Source organism: Pelecanus crispus, chromosome 1 (genome assembly GCF_030463565.1).
Source record: "Pelecanus crispus isolate bPelCri1 chromosome 1, bPelCri1.pri, whole genome shotgun sequence".
Taxonomy (NCBI): domain Eukaryota; kingdom Metazoa; phylum Chordata; class Aves; order Pelecaniformes; family Pelecanidae; genus Pelecanus; species Pelecanus crispus.
In genome coordinates, this window is record NC_134643.1 from 223,628,815 (window position 1) to 223,651,436 (window position 22,622).

Sequence of the window (22,622 nt, forward strand, 5' to 3'; positions counted from 1 at the left end):
TGCTGCAGTAGGCGTTTCCCATTCAGGTGCACGCTTGGATGTGGCGTTTCAAGGTACTTTTGGTCCAGTGTGGTTGTGGCTGAAAGCACACACTTGCTCTACAATTTAGCAGCCCGTGGACTTTTTAACCTCCTTCCCTCATTATGTGCAAAACCCCATGGCAGTTTGCAGCTGAATTGGAAGTTTCCTAGGAGCACGAAGGTTGCTAAATGCTACAATTCTCTGCTGTGGCAGGGGCTGACAGCCTCTCCCTTGACCCAGGAACTTGCATGCCTGATGCCTGGAGATGCATCAGGCCTTGGAGAAGGAGTGATGCTTTGCACAAGGATCAACCCAGCATGATATATAGCCCTGGCTGGAAAGAAACACCATGTCAGCTCTGCACAAAACTTGTGCAAATCCCAAAGTGCTCAGTGAGTCTTCCCAGGAGTCCACCCTGAAGGGCAGAGAGGGGCTGCCATGATTCCCTGCAGAATTACCATGCAGCACCCTCAAGCTCTAGGACTGAGCTTGGTCCCAGTGCACTCCTAGTGACCCTAAGCACAGAATCACCAAATCAACGTTGTCAGAAGGAACATCTGGAGATCACCCAGGCCATCCCACCTACCCAAAGCAGGGTCAGCTAGAGCAGGTGGCCCAGGACCATTTTCAGTCAGATTTTGAATATCTCCACGGATGGAGACTCCACAACCTCTCTGGGCAACCTGTGCCAGTGTTTGGACCACCCTCACAGTAGAAAAGTCTTTTCTCACATTTATTTAAAACTCTATTTAGAGTTTATTTAAAATTCTATTTAGAATTTCCTGGTTTTCAATTTGTGCTCGCTGTCTCTTGTCCTGTCACTGGGCACCACTGAGAAGTCTAGCTCTGTCTTCTTCATTCCCTGCCATCAGGTATTTATGCACATTGTCAAGATCCCCCTGAACCTTCTCTTCTCCAGACTGAAGAGTCCCAGCTCTCTCAGCCTCTCCTCATGTCAGATGCTCCAGTCCCTTAATGATCCCCATGGCCCTTTGCTGCACTCACACAGGGGAAGGCAGCATTGCCTCCTTGCTCTAACACAGCGGAGCTGATCCCATCAGGTAAGACTCATCTGTGGGTCCGTCTCCCCAGCAAAACCTCCTGAGAAGGTTTCCCAAATCCCTTAGACTGGAGCTTCCCAATATTAAATTACTTGGATTCTTCAGTCCCCACTGAAGCTGCTGAGCTCCCACTCACATGTTTTGGCCCTGGTCTAGACTGTGTGGCCTTCAATCTGCAGGGATGACATTCCCTGGGTGCTCTGCCTGTACTGAGATGGGAGCAAGGGACCAAGGCACTGCAAGGCTGCAATGTCCCCAGGATTGCACGGAGCACAGTGGGGCCCCAGTGCATGATGCAGCACCTTCAGGGTGCAAAGCACACTCAGAGCCATGAAGCACCATGCTCACATGCAGAGGTGGGTGATGAACTACAGACCAGTGGGAACTAGGTCAAAAAGAGCCAAGAAAAGCATTGAACTTAGTTTTCCTTTTCCTGTGGACAGAGCTGAAAGAGATAAAGAGCTTGTTCTGCAGCCAGACTGAATTACAGGGCTTGGGGTTTGTATGTGCAAGGGGAGGAGAGAAGCAGAGATGCTCTGATCATAGAAGGTCATCACCTTGGTTTCCTCCCCTCCCTCCCGTGCAGCAGACAGAAACCAGGTGAGCAATATAACATTTACCCAGGCGGGCGCTTCTCCAAAAAAACAAACACCACGTCACCCTCCCAGCACCACGACCCCAAGGGAAGAGGGCAGCACACAAATGCGCACACCCACACACACCCTGGGGGCCTTCTGGGTTCAGGCATCAGCCACCACAGAACCAGCTCAGACTGCCCCGTGGCAACCGAGGCTTCAGCAAACAGTGAGTCCATCCTGTCCTTCATCTCATCACAGCCAGCTCCTGGGTAGTAGCTGCTCCTAGTCTGGACACAGATGGTGAACAGCAAGGAGTAGGGTGTGACAGCCAAAAGCTATGGCTGCAGGGAAGCTATGGCTTCAATGTGTTGCTCTTGACTCCACCTTGGCCAAGACAGCCATCCATGCCTCTTCACCCCCAAGGAGAACCTGTCTTGGAGTATCCCAAGGATCCTAAGCACCATAAGAGCTGATTTGCCCTGCCTAAAAGTGGCTGCTGAAATGGCCGCTGAGCTCCAGGCTACAAAATACAGCTTAGAGAAAGCCTGTGCCAATGGTCCTATGGAAAGATATAGTCTGATAACACAGGGAGGGCCAAACTAGTGATTCAAAGTTCTGGTGATTCATATACTCCTTCCCACATCCTTCCTCCTGTAAGGAATGTGGGACAGAGGTGGAAATCAGAGCCAGGGCTGGGAGAGGACTTTGAGGTCCCTGTCGATCAGAGGCTGATTGCAGAGGTACCAGGTCTGGCTTATGGGAGCCCAGAACAGGCCAGTTTGCTCCCTCAGGCTTTGGGTTATTGAAGTCCATTAAGGAAAAAAAGACCCAATCAGTGCAATTATCTTGCACTTGATGGTGTAATTTTGCTTCCCACCTGGAAGCATGTGAGCTTTTCCTCTGCTCTCCCCTTTGGTACTCTCCCCACCCAACACACACAATTTCCTTCCAAATGCATTTAAACCAGAAAACATCACCCTCATCTTCTCCAGCTAGTCCAATTCCACACAGGGTAGTAATGAGCAAATTGCCCTCTAATTTGCTTTATAATTGATGACTGTCTTATCACAAATGTTTCCCAGTGCAGATTTCTGTGCTTTAGATTCACTGGGGATCTGGATCGTGTCAAGCCAGCTGTGGGGAGGGAAAAAGCTAAGGGGAGAAAATAACCATGTGAGATACAACATCTGCTGCATGCCAGGACCATTTTTTGCTAACAGGATTTTGCAAGGAACAGACTAGTCTAATTGCATTGCAGAGCCTGGCCGTTTCAGGAACAATGCTTTCACTCAGACTTGCAAAATCAGCAAAATAATCACCCTACAATAATTAGGGTGGCAGTGCTTCCCCCCTCCCAGGCAATGGGGAACCAAAAGGATCCTGTGTCTTAAACGTCACTCACACAGCCAAGAGAGCAAGAGGCATCCAAGCACAGCAAAGACACAGCTGACACAAAAGTCCCTGTGCTGCCTCGCTGCAGGTACCTGCATTGGGATGTGATTTTGCAAAAGGGGCAATTAAAAAATTTGCACCAGAGTGACACAGAGAAGGGAAATAGGGTGAGCTTAGAAAACCAGGTGTCCGTGTTTTCAGAGGGATTATCATAGAATCATAGAATGGTTTGAGTTGGAAGGGACCTTTAATGGTTATCTAGTCCAACTCCCCTGCCATAAGCAGGGACATCTTCCACTAGATCAGGTTGCTCAGAGCCCCGTCCAACCTGATCTTGAATGTTTCCAGGGATGGGGCATCTCCCACCTCTCTGGGCAACCTGTGCCAGTGCCTCACCACCCTCAGCATAAAAAATGTCTTCCTTCTATCCAGTCTGAATCTCCCCTCTTTTAGTTTAAAACCATTACCCCTTGTCCTATCGCTACAGGGCCTACTAAAAATTATATCCTCAGTGGCTTAGCTTCACACACATCAAAGGGTAGGTTTGGTTGGTAATACCTACACCCTATAAAACCATCTGTGGGGGTTTGTATTGCCTCCATCAGGCATCCCTAATGCTAATTCACCCAGAGTATCTCAATGTATACACATTTGCATCTGTTATCAGCTCCCACGCCATCCAAAGGGCGTCGCACACTCCACCCACAGCCAACAGGACTTGCTTGTAAAAGGAGGCATCAAAAAAAATACACTCCCCACCAACCGCATGACTCTGCTTGTGTACCTCAGCACTGCCTCATGCTATTTGTTTTGGCACCAGAAAGAGTGGGGATGGTGGCAAACAAGATCTAAAGGTCAATTTGCAGGCTTAGCAGCCTCGACAGGTCCCTCTGCGGTTTTATCTTCCAGGTATCCAAAGCACAAAGGCACCAAAGAGGTCTCTCTTAAAGCAATGAGATGTGGAGAGACTCAACATGCTGTGAGAGCACTGCACCTTCCCAGGAGCCAATGGAGCAGGAGAAGGATCGGAAGGAGACTGGAACAAGTGCAGAGACCTCTGACCCGCTGTTCCCATTCCTCCCGCCCGTGTTCTGGAGGGATGCACTCTTGGAAAGCCTCACCGTTACTCATCCCAGGACTTCTTCGGACTCTAGCCAGCCAAGATTGATGCAGAGGCCACCACAGCCTGGCTTTTAGCATCCTCATGCATCCAGACACAGCCGTCCCCAGACAGATAGCCTCTCCCGCAGTGAGTTGTTTTGATGCGTCTGGTTGCAGAGCCGCTAATGAAAAATACTGCCTGGATCCCGACAGCCCTGAGATCTGCAGGTCTCAGTGCCGAAGCAGGAAAGTCTTCACACGCCTCGCTGACAAACTGGGGGGTGGGATGGTCAGAGCAGTGAGATGACACGCCCCAGGTTACCCCATCCACAGGCAGAAGTGGTCCCTCTTCATTTCAAGTCCCAGCGCAGTCCAGTCACTGCATGAGGCATCGTTCCTTTATGGAAACGATGTCACCTGGCTCCTTTTCATGCTGCATCCCCTGAGCCAGCCTGACCCTTATGAGTGCACACAACTACAGTCTTGAGGAGTGAAGGAGAGGATACTGAGCAAATGCAGCAGCTCTCAGGGATGGCTCCACCTGGATCTCCTTCCCTTAAATCTTAGCACGTATAGGCATGGCCTATAGGGCGCTACACCAGAGAGGTGGAGGAAGACAACAAAAATAAGCTCCCACGGCTGTTTTAACTTCAACACCCTATGACAGATATACTCCTCTGATTCACCACAGTGCTGCTGGCCACCTTCTCCCAAGTGCCCCCCGTCCTCTATCATATCCCAGCCTTGAGCTCTCCTATGGATCTCCCCTGACCAAGCTCCTTTGGGACGGTGCTAAGGACTTGGAGGGTGAGGAACAACCTTGGTTTGGCAGCATCATGGGTTTAAAATACACCCACCCTCCAAAGCCCATCCTCTCACCATGGCACACTGCTCCCTCAGTTGTGCCAGCACTTCCAGTTGTGGGGTCTAACCTCAACCAGTGGAACTGCTTTGGCTAGAAACTGTCTGCATCAAGCCCCAAACTGGTTCCTGGGGAGGCTCACAGTCACGCTGGTACAAGTGAGGGACTGTGAACCACAGGCATAAGCCATGAGGATGTCCACAGCTTGCACCACTTTTGAGCCATCACTCCCCACTCTGGAGGACATGGTAGTGGGGATGTGTTAGTGGGAAGGGAGGAACCTATTCAAGTAAGCCCTGCTGTGAGAAATCACAGTATTTCAGGAGGAATGGTCCAACACCACCCACTCATCACAGACCTATTGTGAAATCCTGGAGCGAACTGGTGTGGCCACGAGTTCGGCTGCACTGTTTCTGCCTCCAAGCGACATAATTCAGGTTTGGCACTCGTGCCTGCTGAGCACTGCCCTGCCTGAATCCCAATTCCTATGTCTCACCAAAAGCCAATCTTCTAAAACAGGATTTAGGAATCTAAATCATGCAGGCTTTTTGTTTAGTTCAGGTTTTTTTTTTTTTTAATTTTCCTAAGAGCCAAGTTATTGATGGGAAAAGAAAGAACCTGAAGCTGCAAAGGAGAATTACCTCCACCCTCCACTGTGCATATCTCAGATCAAAACCTCCTCGCTACTTTTCCACAGGGATACCTCCCACACCCCCTTGAGCCCTACTGTCCCAGGGTGAGGAACTGCCCTTTGGTTTGTAATTGTGTCATATTTATAACACAGCGGCACCTTGATCCAAGACCAGGACTTGACCCCACCACAATCCAAATTAATCCCTGACTATGCAATGACGATGAAGACATTATCATGAGTTTAAGCTATTTAAACAAAAGACTTCCAGCCCACACCTATTCTGGTAATTCATATCCTGGGTGTAGCTTTATAAACAGAGAAGCCCGCCTTATGAGAAAACCACCCTCTAGAAATGTAGACTCACGAGCTTCTGTTAGCTGGGAGAAAGGACAAAAAGGGGCATTATTTATAGAAAATGATTCAATATTCAGCCACCAGGAAAAGGCTGAGCTCCTGCCACTGTTGAGAAGGAAGTGGAGAGGAACTTGGCAGCGTGGTTGGCCGTAAGCACCCAGCATTAGCTGGCACTGGCTGGCACCTCCAAGGGCGGTGTTCACCAAAAAGGATGAAGCCTGTATATAACAACCAGCAGGGATCTTCCCATGAGGCCATGGGCTCGAGTAACGAAACTGCAGGAGTTCACAGAGACGTCAAACTCAAGCAAGCTTCATCTCTCCTTGGTAACATCACTTTTCCCTATGGTGATTCCTCCTGATCTGCTCGATTTTCCCAGTAACACAGGCAGTACGCAGGATTTCCAGACGAGACTTTGAAGCCTTCAACTCATGCTCGGTTTGCTGCCAGTTTGTTGAGAGACACAATAATGCAGGTGCAGCAGCAGCAGCTCCAAGACAGGAACACGCACAAGCTCTCCCAGCAGTAGGTAGAACAGGGTCTTCACACAGACTCACTACATGGTTTACATGGGCTGTATACAAGCTAAACATGCGTATGGTTAGACTTTCAGCCAGTTTCTCCAGTTATTAAGCACTTTGTTTATGTTTTCCATCACTAATTCTTACATAACTCTATCAGTGGTATTTGTGTCAGACCACAGTCAAGCTCGAACCATCATGATCACTCTCCATTAAGATGGTTTGCCCACCCTTTTCCTTCTTGGAGGGAGGAATGCATCACTGAGCAGTGCTTTCTGCCCCAAGCTCCAGAAATACAAAGATGTGGGATGCTTTGTTTCATGTCTACGTGAGGTCACCCCTCCCAAGCTGCAATCTCTTGCCTTGTTGGTCAACACAGCTCCTGCTGGCCCCAGCTATCACCCGAAGGGGACAGACGCTTCAGCTCACCCTTGCTGACCTGGTTCCTTCTTGTGAGATCTGAGCAAGACACCACCAGCCCCAAGGGGTGGGGAAGTGATGCCAGCTTGCCCCTGCCCCACAGGGACTGGGAACAGTGGCTGAAGCACTGATCTCATTTAGGGAGCCTGAGAAGCGAGGGCAAAACAGGGGGTGAAGCCAGAGCATCTAGCAAACTCCCATGAGAGCATCACCCTGGGGCGCTGCTTTTGGTTGCACTTTCTCTGCCAAAGGACAGTCTAAAAGGGACCTGTTCATGGGTTTTCATAGAGATGAGCATCCAGATGAGGATGTGAAGGGGCCAACAGATCACACAGGTTCTCACCCCGCTGTGCAGGCTTGGTCCTGGCGAGCTCAACTATGGAGCACCTCTGCTCTGCTCCAGGGCACTGCCAACACCTAAAGCCTTTGTCCTTTCTCAAGGATGCTTTTCATTCTCCTCCACTCCTGAGTGCCCCAGTTCAAGACTGGTTTGTCCATAGGGTTGCCTGGGACATAGCAGGGAGCTGAGCACCGGGTCCCTGCAACCATATGTGGCAGTGAGACAGCGTGCAGGGGACAGATGGTCATGAGCGTGGGCAGGATGGTCAAACAGAAAACATCCCAAAGAAATTCATCCCCCCATTGCGCAGTGTTTCAGCACACACGGGTTTAAATGACTGCATTGGGCTAAGTGCCTTCGCTTAGGACAAAAATCCCACCCTAGCACTCTTCCCTGCACTACACCCCTCAGTCTGCTTCATAAACAGGTTTTTAATCTTTGCAGAGCTTTGGGGCAGTACTTGCACAGTCTCTGTGTTAAATTGTATACATCAGAGGAGAAATGGTGCCATTCTACTTACTGTCGAATTGTGTTGGGGTTTTATTTTAAAAAGGGATGACTTGGAGAATTTAATGCTCCCTACAAATAATTCAGACGGCATCAGCAGTTTGGCAGCAAGGAAAGGACAAGCCCTTGCCCTGGGGTTTTTACAAAGACAGACGCTAGCTGCATTTACTCATTCCCGGTCAACTCATCGATGCTCCTGGACTGGACAGGAGTCCAGGCCCTGGTGAGCGAGGCAAGAAGGCGAGATGATGGAGGGTTTGTACCTGCTTCTTTACAGGTGTAGGTATCCCTCTGCCCCGGTCACATATGCATTACATGGTTATCATATATTTAAAGAGAACCGAAATGCAGAAGCAAGCGAGTGTGCACACAAGATCCAAGGGGTATACTCTGAAGCTAAGCCAATTCACACCAGAAAAAAAAAAAAAAGCACATCCTGAGGCGGGGACTGGTCTTTAAAGCAAGTGATTCAGAGCTGCAGTGGATTTTCCTTTCCTGGAAAAATAAAACTGCATGGTGCTTAGAGGAAGCAGGTCAAATTTAATTCAACAGGGAGTTAATTCAAGGAAGTGCTGTGACCTCTCGTTATGCACAAATCAGCCGAAGCATCAACAACGGTTCCCTCTGGCTTCAAATCCACCAGACCAAGGAAACGGCTCCTTCTCTGCTTCAACCGCAGGGCCAGCGTGGCTCTGGCTGTCATCCTCCCACCAACACTTCCTCCTATTTGTTTCTTTCTTTAACCACTTCTTGCAGCAGCCGGAGTCAGCCCTCGGTTTTACCACGCCTCATGTTTTATTTTCCTTCTGCAAGAGGCAGCACCTTGCCTGATCAAGTCTTTGCAAGGGAACTTTGCAAAAGTTTCGGTGAAAGGCACTTGTTCCAGCAGGACTGAGCCTGCCCTTAACACAGGCAAATCACCCCAAAATCTCATTCTCTCTGAGGGCTCAAAAATTAGAGATCACCAGCAGCGCAGCACCTCCCAGCTTGCACCAAGATTAAAAGCCAGGGCATAACTAGCTCTGTGCCTGCTCCGCAGCCTGAATGTGCCCCTCTGGTATCCCAGACCCAAATCCGGGAGGATTTGCACCATTCCCTCCCATGGAGCTCAGAGAGGGCAGAGGATACCCAGGGCTCCTTTCTGCGATACCCTCTGCTACCATTATGCTCTTCCCCATTACTAATACAATAATTTCTAGACACTGATGCGCAGTTGCATTAAGAACCAGGCAATGAATCCAATCCACTGATTTTACTGTTGCTTTTGCATTTAAGGCTGTGTCCTTCTGATGCCAAGGACAGAGCAGACTGGCTGGCTAATTTCTTATCAAAGGCTGCAGTGAGCCATACTCGTGCCGGGCAGCTTATCACCCCCTATCCTCACTGGGGAAAGGGGAAGAGCATGTTTGCCTGGCACGATGGGGCTGTGGCCCTGGGAGGATCCAGCAAGATCTGCTGCAACGCAGTTAGGATCAGCATCACGTTTGATGAGAGAAGAGACCTTTTAAAATAAGCATAAATAATAACAAAAATTATCTTCTCCATCCTTGAGGGGAAGGGAGGGGGGCAAAGCCTGTGAATGGCTTAAAAATGTAAAAACAAGGTCAATTCAGAGATTGCATTAAATGGTGACCAAATCCTTTCCTGGCAAGGAGCGACCAGACTGGCAATCAGCTCCAGGCTTTACTGAAAATGGCAGATAAATTAACAGGCAAGTGGCTCATAAATTCCTAAGCTGAGAAATGCAAAGGTCTGGAAGGACTCCGACTCCTGTGATGGATTGCAGACAGATGACAGAGGAGGAGGAGATGGTCCCTCAGTCCATCCAGCAGCACAGAGGAGCCACAGCATCAATGCTAACCGCAAGCATCCTTCAGGCAGGACCAAAACTGAGTGAGACAGGCCAAAAAGCTGCAAAAAGCTGAGCAAAGACATCCCTGGAGCACAGGTACGAGAGGTTGTATTTCTGGCAGAAGAAGGTCCAGGTGGGGCACCAGAAGGTTATTGCTCCCAATGACCACTACCATTTTAATTGCCTCCGTGCGCCTGCTTCGGGTGAGCCCTCAGAGCAAAGAACTGCAAGAAATTAACCTCTGTCTTCCCCATTATCTTCACCCTTGTGTTTTTGCCAGCTTCCCAGCCTGTGTTATACACTGGGAAAAAAGACTTTTTAATGCAGAAACTTGTGGGCAGGCAAGTGCCGTTCCTGCTTTTAGTGAATTAGTTCATTGACTCCTTTCCCCTTCCAGGAAAACCCCGCAGGGATTGATTGTATAACCCTCACTCAGCAAGCGAAAGGAGCTAAGTGCTTTATAATGCAAGAAAAAAGGGATCTGAAAGATATTCTCCCATCCTGCAACATCTCATCCTCCAAACACAATAGCATCGAATTCAGGAGGCAATGGGTATAATTGACAAAACCCCTATACACAAGTCAGGCTAGATATATGTCAGGCCGACAGGGAAGTGGCTACTGAAAAATGGTATTTTCTCAGTTTCTAAAACAAGATTCCTCTTGTCTGGCTGGGGGGAAAAAAAAAAAAGCAGGGCTGTGAATGACAGCATCTCTCCCCAGTGCCACAGCAGGGCTGAAAATGCCATGGCCCTACTGCTCTAAGACCTCCTGCTTCCCGCAACCCTTCCCAGAACACTTGGCCTCTCTGTCTCCTACTCTGACACTCAGACTTTTCCCTCCAAATGACATTGCCTCTTGTGCTGGTTTTGGCTGGGATAGACTTAATTGTCTTCAGAGTAGCTAGTATGGGGCTATGTTTTGCATTTGTGCTGGAAACAGTGTTGATAACACAGGGATGTTTTTGTTATTGCTGAGCAGTGCTTACACAGAGTCAAGGCCTTTTCTGCTCCTCACCCCACCCCACCAGCGAGCAGGCTGGGGGTGCACAAGAAGCTGGGAGGGGACACAGCTGGGACAGCTGACCCCAACTGACCAAAGGGATATTCCATACCATATGGCATCATGCTCAGCAATATAGAACTGGGAGAAGAAGGAGGAAAGGGGGGGATGTTCGGAGCGATGGCATTTGTATTCCCAAGTAACCATTATGCATGATGGAGCCCTGCTTTCCTGGAGATGGCTGAGCACCCGCCTGCCCATGGGAAGTAATGAATTAATTCCTTGTTTGCTTTGCTTGCATGCGCAGCTTTTGCTTTACCTATTAAACTGTCTTTATCTCAACCCAGGAGTTTTCTCACTTTTAACCTTCCAATTCTCCCCACTGTGGGGGGAGTGAGCAGGCGGCTGTGTGGGGCTTCGTTGCCAGCTGGGGTTAAACCATGACACCTCTGCATCCTGCTAAAATATTACTGCCATTTAGCAAGAATCTACCTTTGTGCTGTTTAATCAGTGACAACCTCCCTTGACAATTCCTGCAGAGATAACTCAGTGCTTGCAGACATACGCTGAGGAGATATAAAAATATTGAGAAACAGGGTTGAAGGGCAAAACTCTTCCCCTGAAGACGCGAGGGTGTAGACTTCATCCAAGAGAGTTTCTCTGGTGGTTGCAACCAGCCAGGCTTGAACTCACAGTGCAGAGGTGCAGCTCAGGTTCAACCATCTCTGCATGTCACCTTGAGCCACCCAGTCACTGTGACAACAGCCTGCTTGGAAACCCTTGTGCTTCATCACAGCTTCTCACTACCCCACCTTTGGTGTAGCTCAGCACTGAGTTGCCACCTGGTCCCCTCCAAGCATCTTTGGGATCTCTTGTCCCAACCACTCTGTATCTTAGGGAAAACCATGAGGTGCTTCTGCAAGGTCCTGTGACACTGCTGTGGACAGGGAAACACTCGGCACCCAGCAGCCCGGTCTGCCTCCTAGGACAGGGAGGAAAAAACCTTTTCCAGGCTCAGCCTTGCTCCCTGGGAAGAGCTGAAGGACCAGAGCGTGCAGTTCATGTGGTTTAACATCACATCTGTGCATGGTCTAAGCCTCCCACCCAGGCTTCATTTGCTTCCTGCAGGAGCACAGTCCTCCCCAAATTTGTCCTGGCTGGTGACCAGTCTCAGGAGCAGGTCATGGCTTGGTGGACTGAACCTGAACCATGTGGCCCTCCTTGCTGCAGAGAGAAAGCAAGCCCTTGTTAAGGCCCAGGGGTACTAATAACCCTAACTTAACCCTGTACCAATCCCATGGCATCACTGGAAGTGGTCTGTACCCAAGAAGAGAGTTTGGGACAGTGATGATTAGAGGAGATGAACTGTTTTCCCACGGGGTGGATGAGCATCTTCTACCCTGGGCCATCACTGTTTTTTTTCCCAGGGATCAACAGACCATCAACAGCTGGGTGCCCCAGATCCCCCCTTATTTCTGCCTCCTAGCCTGCGCTCATCCATCCCCTTCCCTTCTCCTCAGTACCACCCTTCCCCATTTACCTAGCTCCCAAAAGCCCAGACCAGCTCACCAATGCACAGACTAAAACTCCTGCTCCCATGCTGCACTGCCAGCATTCCTGTCTCAAATGGGGAGGGCAAAACCCAGAGCTTGAGGATCAGGCTAAAATCATAGAATAGAATAGAATCATAGAATCGTTTAGGTTGGAAAAGACCTTTAAGATCATCCAGTCCAACCATTAACCTAACACTACCAAGTCCACCACTAAACCAATTAAGGGGAGAGTAGCAATTTCATGTTTCCTGCCTTGGCGGCTGGATCATTTATAATGAAAGTAAAGCTAGGAATCATTACGGTTGGGAAGGACCTCTAAGATCATCAGTCCAACCATCAACCCAACACCACCATGTCCACTAAACCATGTCCCAAAGTGCCATGTCTACCCGTTTTTTGAACGCTTCCAGGGATGGGGACTCCACCACCTCTCTGGGCAGCCTGGTCCAATGCTTGACTACCCTTTCCGTAAAGAAATTTTTCCTAATATCCAATCTAAACCTTCCCCGGTGCAGCTTGAGCCTATTTCCTCTTATCCTATCGCTAACTACTTGGGAGAAGAGACCAACACCCACCTCCCTACAACCTCCTTTCAGGCAGTTGTAGAGAGTGATAAGGTCTCCCCTCAGCCTCCTCTTCTCCAGACTAAACAACCCCAGTTCCCTCAGCCGCTCCTCATAAGGCCTGTGCTCCAGACCCTTCACCAGCCTTGTTGTCCTTCTCTGAAAACTTCCGCTACGGGCGGTACTACTTGCCTGAAATCAGAGATCTCCTTCTCCTTCATAAGGTAGCAGGCAGAGTGCAAGGGAAAGGGTTTTCAAGCAAGGTACTGGGATTTGGGCTTAGTCCAAAAAACTAGGTTTCATTTCTAATGCAATAGCCAAGTGCTGCTGCCAGAAAGAGCCGCTGGTGCTGCCCTAGCCAGCTCCCAAATCTGCTTTGGCTCAGCAATGAGCAGCCAGTCTCATTTTTCAGTGGATGTACTAAACCAGTGCTCTTCAGGACCCCCTTCCCAGCTCAGGCTGATGCTATGGCTTCCCTCCCTCCGATACACTCGAGCAATTAGCTTTCTGGCTTCGCCGTGCTGCATCACGAAGACGTCCAGCAAACAACCACGGAAGCCAAAGTCTGATTAGAGGGCTCAAACAGCTGCTCCCTCTGCAAAGATCTGGCATCCAGAGCAGGGCTCGAGGCCAGGGGAAAGCAGGGAGGAAGGGAGGGAGGGAGGGAGGACACCCCGCTGGAAAGAATAAGGCTGAGCCCGTTCCAGGAAAAGCTGCAACGCCAGATGCAGGAGGAAGTTGAAGCAAAACAGCCTGACCTGGGAAGGGTTATTCATGAGCTGTTCCAGCAAAGCCCTTCAGCCTCCCCTTTCCCACCCCCTGCCCAGAAAAACCTCAAGCAAGAGGGAGAGCACTGCAGAGATTGCTGCTTTTTTTTTTTTTTTCCCCTCCCAAAACAACCTCAGGCTTTGGGAGCATGTGGAAGAGCAGAAAGGATGAGGGAAGGTCTTTGTCGGGAAGGAAGAGATGCCTGTGTGAGGGATGGGCTGTTTAGATCTGTACCAGTGCCATGTCAATCTGTGGGAATGAGATCCTGCCTCTGCCAACGCTCACTCCCACTACCCCAGTGAGTTCACCACAGTTACTTTTCGCATGCAAGTGCTTTGCCTGAAAAAGTTAGCTCCTACGTATCACTTCTCTGCATAGATCATAAGCAACACCCTTTCTCAGAAAGCAAACAGTTGTTTTTAATAGCTGATGCCTTTTATTTCCACTCTCCACCCACTCTGCTCTCACAGCAAAGCTTGAGGCATGATGAGCTCTTGCGTTTTATCATGCAGTTACAGCTGAAACTCTCCAAAACAAACCATGGCCATGGCCATGAGATAAGAGAGGTGTGTACACACTATCCCCTCCCTGCAGACAGCGTCCCCGGGACTGGCAGACTCCATTTCTGGGTCAGGAATTCCCCAAAACTGCACTTGCCAAAAGCTGGGAGTGTCACTCTGTCTGTTTTTTCTAAACGGGAATAAAATGTGATTGCCTAGCTGGTTAATAGAAAGAGGATGCTGTAGGGACTTAGTGTGGCTTAATAACCATACTGTGCAATTACCACACAAGCAGAGCAGTTGATTTGAACTTCATGGACATTTTCGACCTTATTGAATGCCACATTAAATTGGAGAAGCTGATGATGTTTCTCTGTGAAGACTCTACCCAGTTTCTCTCATGCAACCTCCAACAGTTGCTTCCAGCTCTTCCTCCACAACCTCCAAGCGTTGCCACTACCTCCCGTGCAGAGACCAGACCAAGCAGTTTACAGAAGTAGGAAATGGTTAGGATGTAGGATGGTTAATTCTGCAGCAGACCTCAGGCTGGACACACAGCAAGACCCACTACAGTGGGTGTAAAATAGTTTCAGAGCAACACGGGATTTTACAACTGCATTCATGCAGTTTCTTACACCCTCTCCCAGCTCTCTTGCAGACAGCAAAGTAGGGAGATATGTATCCAGATCCCTAACAGCCAGATGCACTGCATTTGCTTTCTTGCAGAAGATGCTGGACTTTTGCTGGACTTTCTCCCTTAGAGAGCCGGTATGAATTCAGGCAGAATTGGGTCCAGTAACTAAAAATGTCACTTTGCATTGGCTGGCTGGCACAAAGCAGTTCTTCTCCCCATGAAATTCAGTCACTTTTGCCAAAATGGACAACTGAAAGGAAAGAACCTGGAGAAGTCCTTTAGATAAAGAGGCCTCTGGAAACTTCAGCGGTAACCAGGGCATATGTGAGCTCAAATTCTTTTTTTATAGTGATTTTGTGGTCAGGGCAGCTAGGCAGGTCTGATCAGATGATCCTACCAGACAGTGGCATCGAGACTGCTATTGCTCAGCACGGACTCCTTCTGGTGACAAAATTGCTGGCAAGGTCCCCTTCATTTGGTGCAGAAACAGCGAAAGAGGGACCATCTCCACCTCCAGTTAAGCGCACAGGAACTTGCTTGTGTGTGGGACCCACTTCCAACACCCATTCCCACTGCCAGCCCATCCCAGAAGGAGCCTCTGTTCAAACTGCAGAATGGCTGGTTGGAAAGAGCTTGAATTCACCCCATGCTTCAGCAGGGATGGGCTTGGACCTAGTTGAGCATGCCACCACGCAGGTGAAGATCAGCAGGTCCAGAAACCTTTCCTAGAAAGACCTCATGCTCTCTGGAGCAAGGCAGCAACAGGATGATGCCTTGCTGGCTGATCTTACGTCTTCCTAAGCAAGAGTTGATGCTACATGCCTGAACACCAAGGGCTGCAAGTGAGCTGAAAGCCAGAAAAGCAGATGGAGAAGAGGCAGGTCACCTATTCAGAGAAAGTCTTCCTCCTCCCTAAATAGAAGCACCGAGAAATCTATGCATGCTAAAGTCTGAATAACCAGTCACTCATGACCCATGCAGCAAGCTCTGAGACATAGATGCTCAGCAGAAGACAAGCAAACTTTGCCCCTCTACAACTGCATCCAACCCTTTGTCATTAGAAGTGGGGCTGAATTAATGTGTGTCTCTGAATGCAAAACAGCAAGCGGGTGTCAAATACATCCTTACACTTTAGTCCCAAAGAAAGTTGTTTAGAAAGTCTTGGGCATCACCTATATGTGGGACATGCAAGGGGTTTTCATGTTGTCCTCCACAGCGAGCCCAAACCATGGTGATCCCTGTCTTCAGCAGGCAGCTGTGCACAGAGCATCTTTCCACTCCAGTGGACAAGAGGAATAAGCCAAAACGCATGCAGAGCCTTGCACAAACCCCACGTCCAGACTAGCACGGAAGAGCCCAAGGCAGGGCAGAGGGAAGTCAGACCTCCTCCCACGAGGGGCTCAGCCCCTCCTGCCACACAGAAAGAATCAGTTCATCTCCGTCCCTCCCTCCACACAAAGCCTTTTTGTCCCCCCTCCCTGAGACTGCCCTCAGCCAGACAGACGCAGCACTGTCTTGCGAAAGGCCATCTGATTTTCTGGGCCGCTGGCAGGGGCGAGGGGGACAAGGGCAGCTCAGGCGACCCTGTCACGCTGAAATGCCACCCAACTGTGTGCAAAACAGCACAGGCTGGGCAGCAAGGGCTGCTCCCCCCGCCACAGGCGAGGAAGGAGACCCGGGTGTCTTAGATGCTGTGATATTGCCTCTCCCCAGTCGCAATTATCGTTGCTCCCTGGGATGCTTTGTATTTCACGGCAGTCAGAGAAGCGGCCTCATGGTCAACCCCAAGCAGATGGTCATACCAGGGCATACAAATTCCCCAAGACATAGTGCCCTCAGGCTCTGATGTGCAGCTTTTGGGCAGGCACTGAGGATAGCAGAAGGGGGACAGGCAGCACTGGGGACAGGCAATGTGACCCCCAGCCTCCCATGACCTGCCCCCATGCCAGACACAGCAGCGTGGAGGACATGCAGAGTGCTTTTTTTGATGAGAATGTGCAGATGACACTGATTCTGAACAGGAGAGGAAGGATGGGTTAGGCCACCCACCTCCCAAAGACCCCAAAACCACCTCACCTACCCAAAGCTTATCTTCTTTTCCCTTTCCAGATTGACCACCAAGAGTATTCAGAGATAACCCTTTGGCCTGCTGGGCCCACCAGGCTTAACAAGAGTACCCATCACCAACCTGGCTGCAAACCATCTCTCAGTTTTATGCATGGGGAAACCGAGTCACAGAGAAGCCTCCTTTGCTCCTGGGCCTCACTGGGAGCAGAACAGCCTGGACCTGGGTGCAGCAGGTCTCCCTGTCATCCCAGAGGCTCATGATGCTGAGCCTGGACAAATAAAGCCTGCTGGGGAGAGGAGATGTCGGCTGGGGCTTGGCACCCTTGGTGGGGGATGCACTGTGCATTTTCAGGGATGCCTGAGAGTAGAGATGGTGTAAAGCAGTGTTGAGGTGCAAGGGGATGGGTGCACTTACTTTTGGCCGCTTCCACTGGATGCCCTGGATCCTTGACTTGTAGAAGAGCGAGTCGTCGTTGGCGGGGAAAAGTGGGTCCTCAAAGAGCTGCTTCCGCCTCTGACACTCCTTCTTCAGGGAGGCGTAGCGCTGGTTTTCGTACGGCTTCACAGAGGAAAACATCCTTCCTCACCGGCCCTGGGAGGACAGGCAGAGCAGGAGTGAGATGGGGCAGGGTCTGGCTAGGGACACCCAATCCTCCTCCACAGCACCTGGATGGCAGGATGAAGACTTTGTGCCTGGAGACAATGACCCAGTCTCTGCCTCTGCCTTCCCCCAGATCTGGCTGTCCTACATTGCTAGACCCCACATTTATAGTCCCATGAGGCATCTCTGGCTCACTCCAGGAGGTATAAGTATGCTCCATCACCAATTTAAACAGACAGGGAAAATCCTGCATCCAAACGAGGAGAGATGGATGACTCTTCAAAGCTCAAGCACACCTTGCAGATCCCCTGGACATGGGACTCCTATTTCCCCCAGAGCTGGCTAAACATCACCAAAACAGGCACAGTAGGAGATGATAACTGGTGTCCTGCCTGTGAGTGAATTTGTAACTCATTTGGGTAAAACACAGCCCTTGGAGGCAAAGGAGGAGAAGACATCCCCTGCGAGCTGGGTGTGCAAACATTTTAAGAGGGCTGACCCCTACCCAGAGCATCCCCACCATGCAGCCACAAATCACGGACATACATTTCATGACTTCAACAGAGACGCCAGTTTCTCAGTAGACTTTATCAGATCTGTTTTTAATTTAAAAAAGGCCTCCTGGGAGAGCGCCACGTGCTTCTGGATTAATTATTCTGTCTTGACAAGCGTCTAGCTTCCAGGGCAGAGACGTGAATTTAGCTATCCAGAAGACAGCAGGAAACGGTTGCCCAAATGTCCCCTCTAGAGAGAGCGTAGCACCTCTCCATCACCACTCTGTCACCCCTGCTGTTTGGTCACTGCGTACAAACCACTTCCGTCGGGTCCTTATCCCTCCACCCTGCAGGTCAAGTCATCTTGGCCCCACAGCAGGCACAAGGGAAGGGGTGCTCTACATCATTCCCTTTTACTAAATCACAGACCTTCTGCCAAAGCTCCTTCCCTAAAGTTTCTCTGTATTTATTTATAACAGCCATGTACAATCCTTCTCTCCCCAAAATGGGATGTCCTGTTCAAACCGTTGACCATTGGTGACCCTAGTCTGGAAACATCTAGTCTGGTTTCCTAAAGAAAGGGTGGTTTGTGTGCCACATAATCCCAGCTGCAGTCTCCAACACCACCCACAGTAAAACGAAGGGTGCCCCGTCCAGCGGGCAGATGCATCCAACAAGCTGGCCTAAACCACCACTCCCAGTGAGACATACAGAAACCATACCGGGGTTAACGGTTGGACTCGATGATCTTTTCCAACCTAAATGATTCTATATGCTTATTGTGGTGAACTTCCACAGATACTTAAAATCATCACATGCGATGGGACAAGGAAATTGTAATAAAGGCTAATTGGAAACAGCTAATCTGTAAACATCAAAAATTCCAGGGATTATAGGATCACTTACAGTTGGGCATCAATCTAGGAGTGGTGTCGCATGCCTTGTTAATGAATTGCTAGGATTAGCTGAAGGAAAGTAGGTGTTTGAAAGCTAAACCAATGCCTGTGCTGATCAGAGCAATCCTCCAAGAGCATCACCCGCCCAGCCAGCCTCCTCTCCTCTGGGAGAGATGAAAACACTTCACTTCTGCAAAGCAGAAGAGCAAGGCATAGGCTTTAATTGATGGTATTTATCAGCCTGATTAGCAGCACAAGTGCTCATCACTCAGAGCTTAAGTGAACCCAAAATAACCCCCTTGTTGGCTGCTCCACAGGTCTCTGCTGCTGAGGATCAGTTGGTAAAGCAGCTTGTGGGGCGCTTTGTGCCAGCCACCACCTTTCTCCAAATCACCTAGCATGTCCCAGCCCCATGCCTTGAGACACAGTGACTGCAAATAACTGCACAAAGGGGCAGTTAGGCCTTTAATTAAACGTGATCTGAACTGCAGGAAAGTCACCACCCTGGGTGGACTGCATAGGATGGACTGGCGCAGGGTAGATGCATCTCCCACGAGGAGACCGTGGGCACTGGATGGCCAACAAACCTCCTACCCCAATGTCTCTCTACTCCCATGTCCCCGATGGGGAGGAAGAACACAGCGAGCATTCAGCGATGATCCTCCAGGATTACGGATTTGAGGTTTTATAGTTGTCCTGGTTTCGGCTGGGATAGAGTTCATTTTCTTCCTAGTAGCTGGCATAGTGCTGTGTTTTGGATTTAGTAGGAGAAGAATGTTGATAACACACTGATGTTTTAGTTGTTGCTGAGTACTGCTTATGCTAGTCAAGGACTTTTCAGCTTCCCATGCTCTGCCAGGTGCACAAGAAACTGGGAGGGGGCACAGCCAGAATAGTTGATCCAAACTGGCCAATGGGCTATTCCATACCATATGACATCATGCTCAGTATAGAAACTGGGGGGGGTTGGCTGGGGAGCAGCGATCGCTGCTCAGGAACTGTCTGGGTATCGGTCGGCGGGTGGTGAGCAATTGCATTGTGCATCACTTGCTTTGCATATTATTATTACTATTATTATAATATTATTATTATTATTATTTTATTTTATTTCAATTATTAAACTGTTCTTATCTCAACCCAGGAGCGTTTCTCACTCTTACTCCTCCGATTCTCTCCCCCATCCCATCGGGGTAGGGGGAGTGAGCGAGCGGCTGCGTGGTGCTTAGTTGCTGGCTGGGGCTAAACCACGACAATAGTTTATAACTATAAAAACGTCCCTGCTCATTGCAGGGGGGTTGGACTAGATGACCTTTAAAGGTCCCTTCCAACCCAAAGCATTCTATGATTCTGTAACATCTTAGCTTGCAGGCCAAAGACAGGGAGAGCAGCTCTGCCTTCGGTGCGCTGTATGACCTGCTAGGAATCTGCCTGCGTGGGGCCAGTTAATAAAGTATTAATTCACACAGGAGCCTTTGAAGGCAGCTCAGTAATGCATTGAGGTGCTGTGGTATAACGGGCTTATAGCGATGCTCAGGGGATTTTTCTCCTTGGCATCAGGACCAGCTTCCAGATGCTGCAAAGAGGCCCAAGTGCATCAGCTACCCTCAAGAAAAGCCTTAAAAATAAATGGCGCGATATCAAAACCTGAATAATACACCTGATTTACTCCTTGTAGAAAAGCAGACAGCCTCACTGAGCAGTCAGGGAACGCACCCAGCAGTCAAAACATGCAGCCGCCCTGCTAAGGGGGCCAGGGAATGAGCTAGCCTCTAGATGGCCAGCAGCGGAAGGGGGTGAAGGGCAGGAGAGACATCCCCTGGGAGGTCGTGGGGACATCTCGGCAGTGAATGAGCTCCTCTCAAGTCACCATCAGGCAGGACTTCCACAGTGACAGCACTCACTGCTACAGAGAGACACAGGCAAAGCAGCGGTGCTGCAAAAGGATGGTTGGCAGCTGCCTTCTGCAGGAATACAACAGGCTGAGAGAGAAGGATGCTGCTGTTAACTGAGACGCAAGATGAGTTGCTTGGACTGGTGCATGAGCTGGGCTGACAGATGGGAAAAGACATTTCCACAGGAGGCTGTGCAGAAAGAACCAGCAAGATTTAGGACGAGCCTGGAGAGGAGGGGAGGGAGGTCCCGTGCCTTTCTAAAAGCCATGCTCGAGTTAAGGCAGGAGTTATCGGTTTGACACAGGAGATGCTGGACGCTATTCCGCAGCCTGTCCCGTGGCTGAGGGCTGGCACTTGGCTGCTCATTCATAAAATTACTGCTCCTCCCCAGGCAGCTCTGCAATGACAGCTTGGCACTGCATTTTCCAATGACCCTTGTGATGCCAACTTCCACGAGACACCCTGGGCAATGTCCATCCCTACGAGAACAGGACCGTGGTCCTCTCAGCCAAGGAGCTCCAGCCTTTCTTAAAGTTTCTTAAAGTTGCCTGTGGTTAAAGTGTCAACCCCTTGCCCTGCTATCCCACCCCATGGTGACTGTCACCTTGACAGCCATCTGTCCTCACTGCGGGGCTGCTCTCACATGAGAGGGTGGAGATGGATTGGAGTTGCAAAGGAAAAGCCAAGCAGAATGAGAAGCAATACTGTTCAGGATCATTAAAAAAAAATTTGCAAAATAGTTAAAAGGAAGGGGCAGGCGGAATGTTCTTAAGGCAGTGTTAAAATTCATTACTCCCTCTAATTTGCAGCATTTCATGCTTAGCAGGCTGAACTTCAGATCTGCCACATTAAAATGCTCAAGGGCTGCCTAATTACTCTTTGCCTTCTTGCACCAAGCTAGGATGCTCCAGGAGCACAAGAACTGGGCGTTTTCATGCCTGGTCTGAATTAACAACCCTACACTTGCACGTGCAGGTGCTTGTGTGTGAGCAGGGAGGGGTATCCAAACTCACAACCCTCTTAGCAGAGCTGAATTTTTTGGAAACAGAGGTCTGAGCCCAACCTCAGACCAGCCACAAAGGAGTTAAACAGGAAACTATTTTATTCGAGGAGGGAGCCTGAGGTATGACTCAGGGGTGTTGTGGACACCCCCTTTTCACCTCCAGCATCCAGGAGTTCACGCTCCTGCCAGCTGGTAATGATCACGGCTCAGAGCACTGAAACGGGGAGAAGGATTGAAAGTGCTTGCCTTGGCCAGGAACAAATACTTGCTGAAAGGCTCTTCCTTCCCCCACCCCAAACTGCTGCTTCCTCTCCTTCCCTTCCAGCTCAGAGGCTCCTGTACCATGACTAGCTGGCATGGGCTCACCACACTTGTGCTATCGCAAGGCTGCACCCTGGCCAGGAGCAAAGGGCTCCTTGCTTGTGGACCGTATAGCTGTGTGCCTCTAGGTCAGACAAAACACTCTGTCCTTAGAGGACAAGATCTGCTGGCTTGTATTCTCCAGCTCTGCTCTTACTGAACACAAGGCACCTTTGATATCGCATTGCAAAGGCATAGGATTGGCCAAGGAGAAGACAACGTAGGAACCAGGCATGAGGTTGCTCAAGCCCCAGCCAGGTGCAATCTTATGGGGGCAACCTACAACACTGCAGCCTAACAGCAGGGTGTTCAGAGCAGCCAGGCTCTTTCCAAAAATACTATTTACATAATTTTTTTACAGTATCCTTGGGTGTTTCTGTTGACAGGCACTGGACAACACTGCGGTTGCCCTCCCACCTACCAACAAAACAGTCCAGCTCTCTGGAGGAAATGCTGCCAACGCAAGGACAGCTTTATACACCCTTTCTCCAGAACCCAGGGAAGATGCAGTTAACCTGTGAATCACTCTCTACACCAAATGCAAGATAGCGCTCCGTATCTCTTAGCCAACATCTATCTCTAGGAAAGCCTCAAGTCACGGGCTATAAAAGTGTCAGTCCCATTGAAAGGCCACCAGGACCAGCAG

The 22,622-nt window shown here is 49.8% G+C and overlaps 1 protein-coding gene across 1 annotated transcript in view; it reads right to left on the bottom strand.

Moving 5' to 3' along the window:
* Positions 1 to 22,622, bottom strand: part of CAPN5 (calpain 5) — a 57,470-nt gene that overhangs the window by 22,870 nt on the left and 11,978 nt on the right. The window contains exon 2 of the mRNA XM_075718908.1: positions 17,146 to 17,322. Coding sequence (XP_075575023.1) covers positions 17,146 to 17,307 — 162 coding nt within the window. The 5' untranslated portion in view covers positions 17,308 to 17,322. The remainder of the gene's footprint in view (positions 1 to 17,145; positions 17,323 to 22,622) is intronic.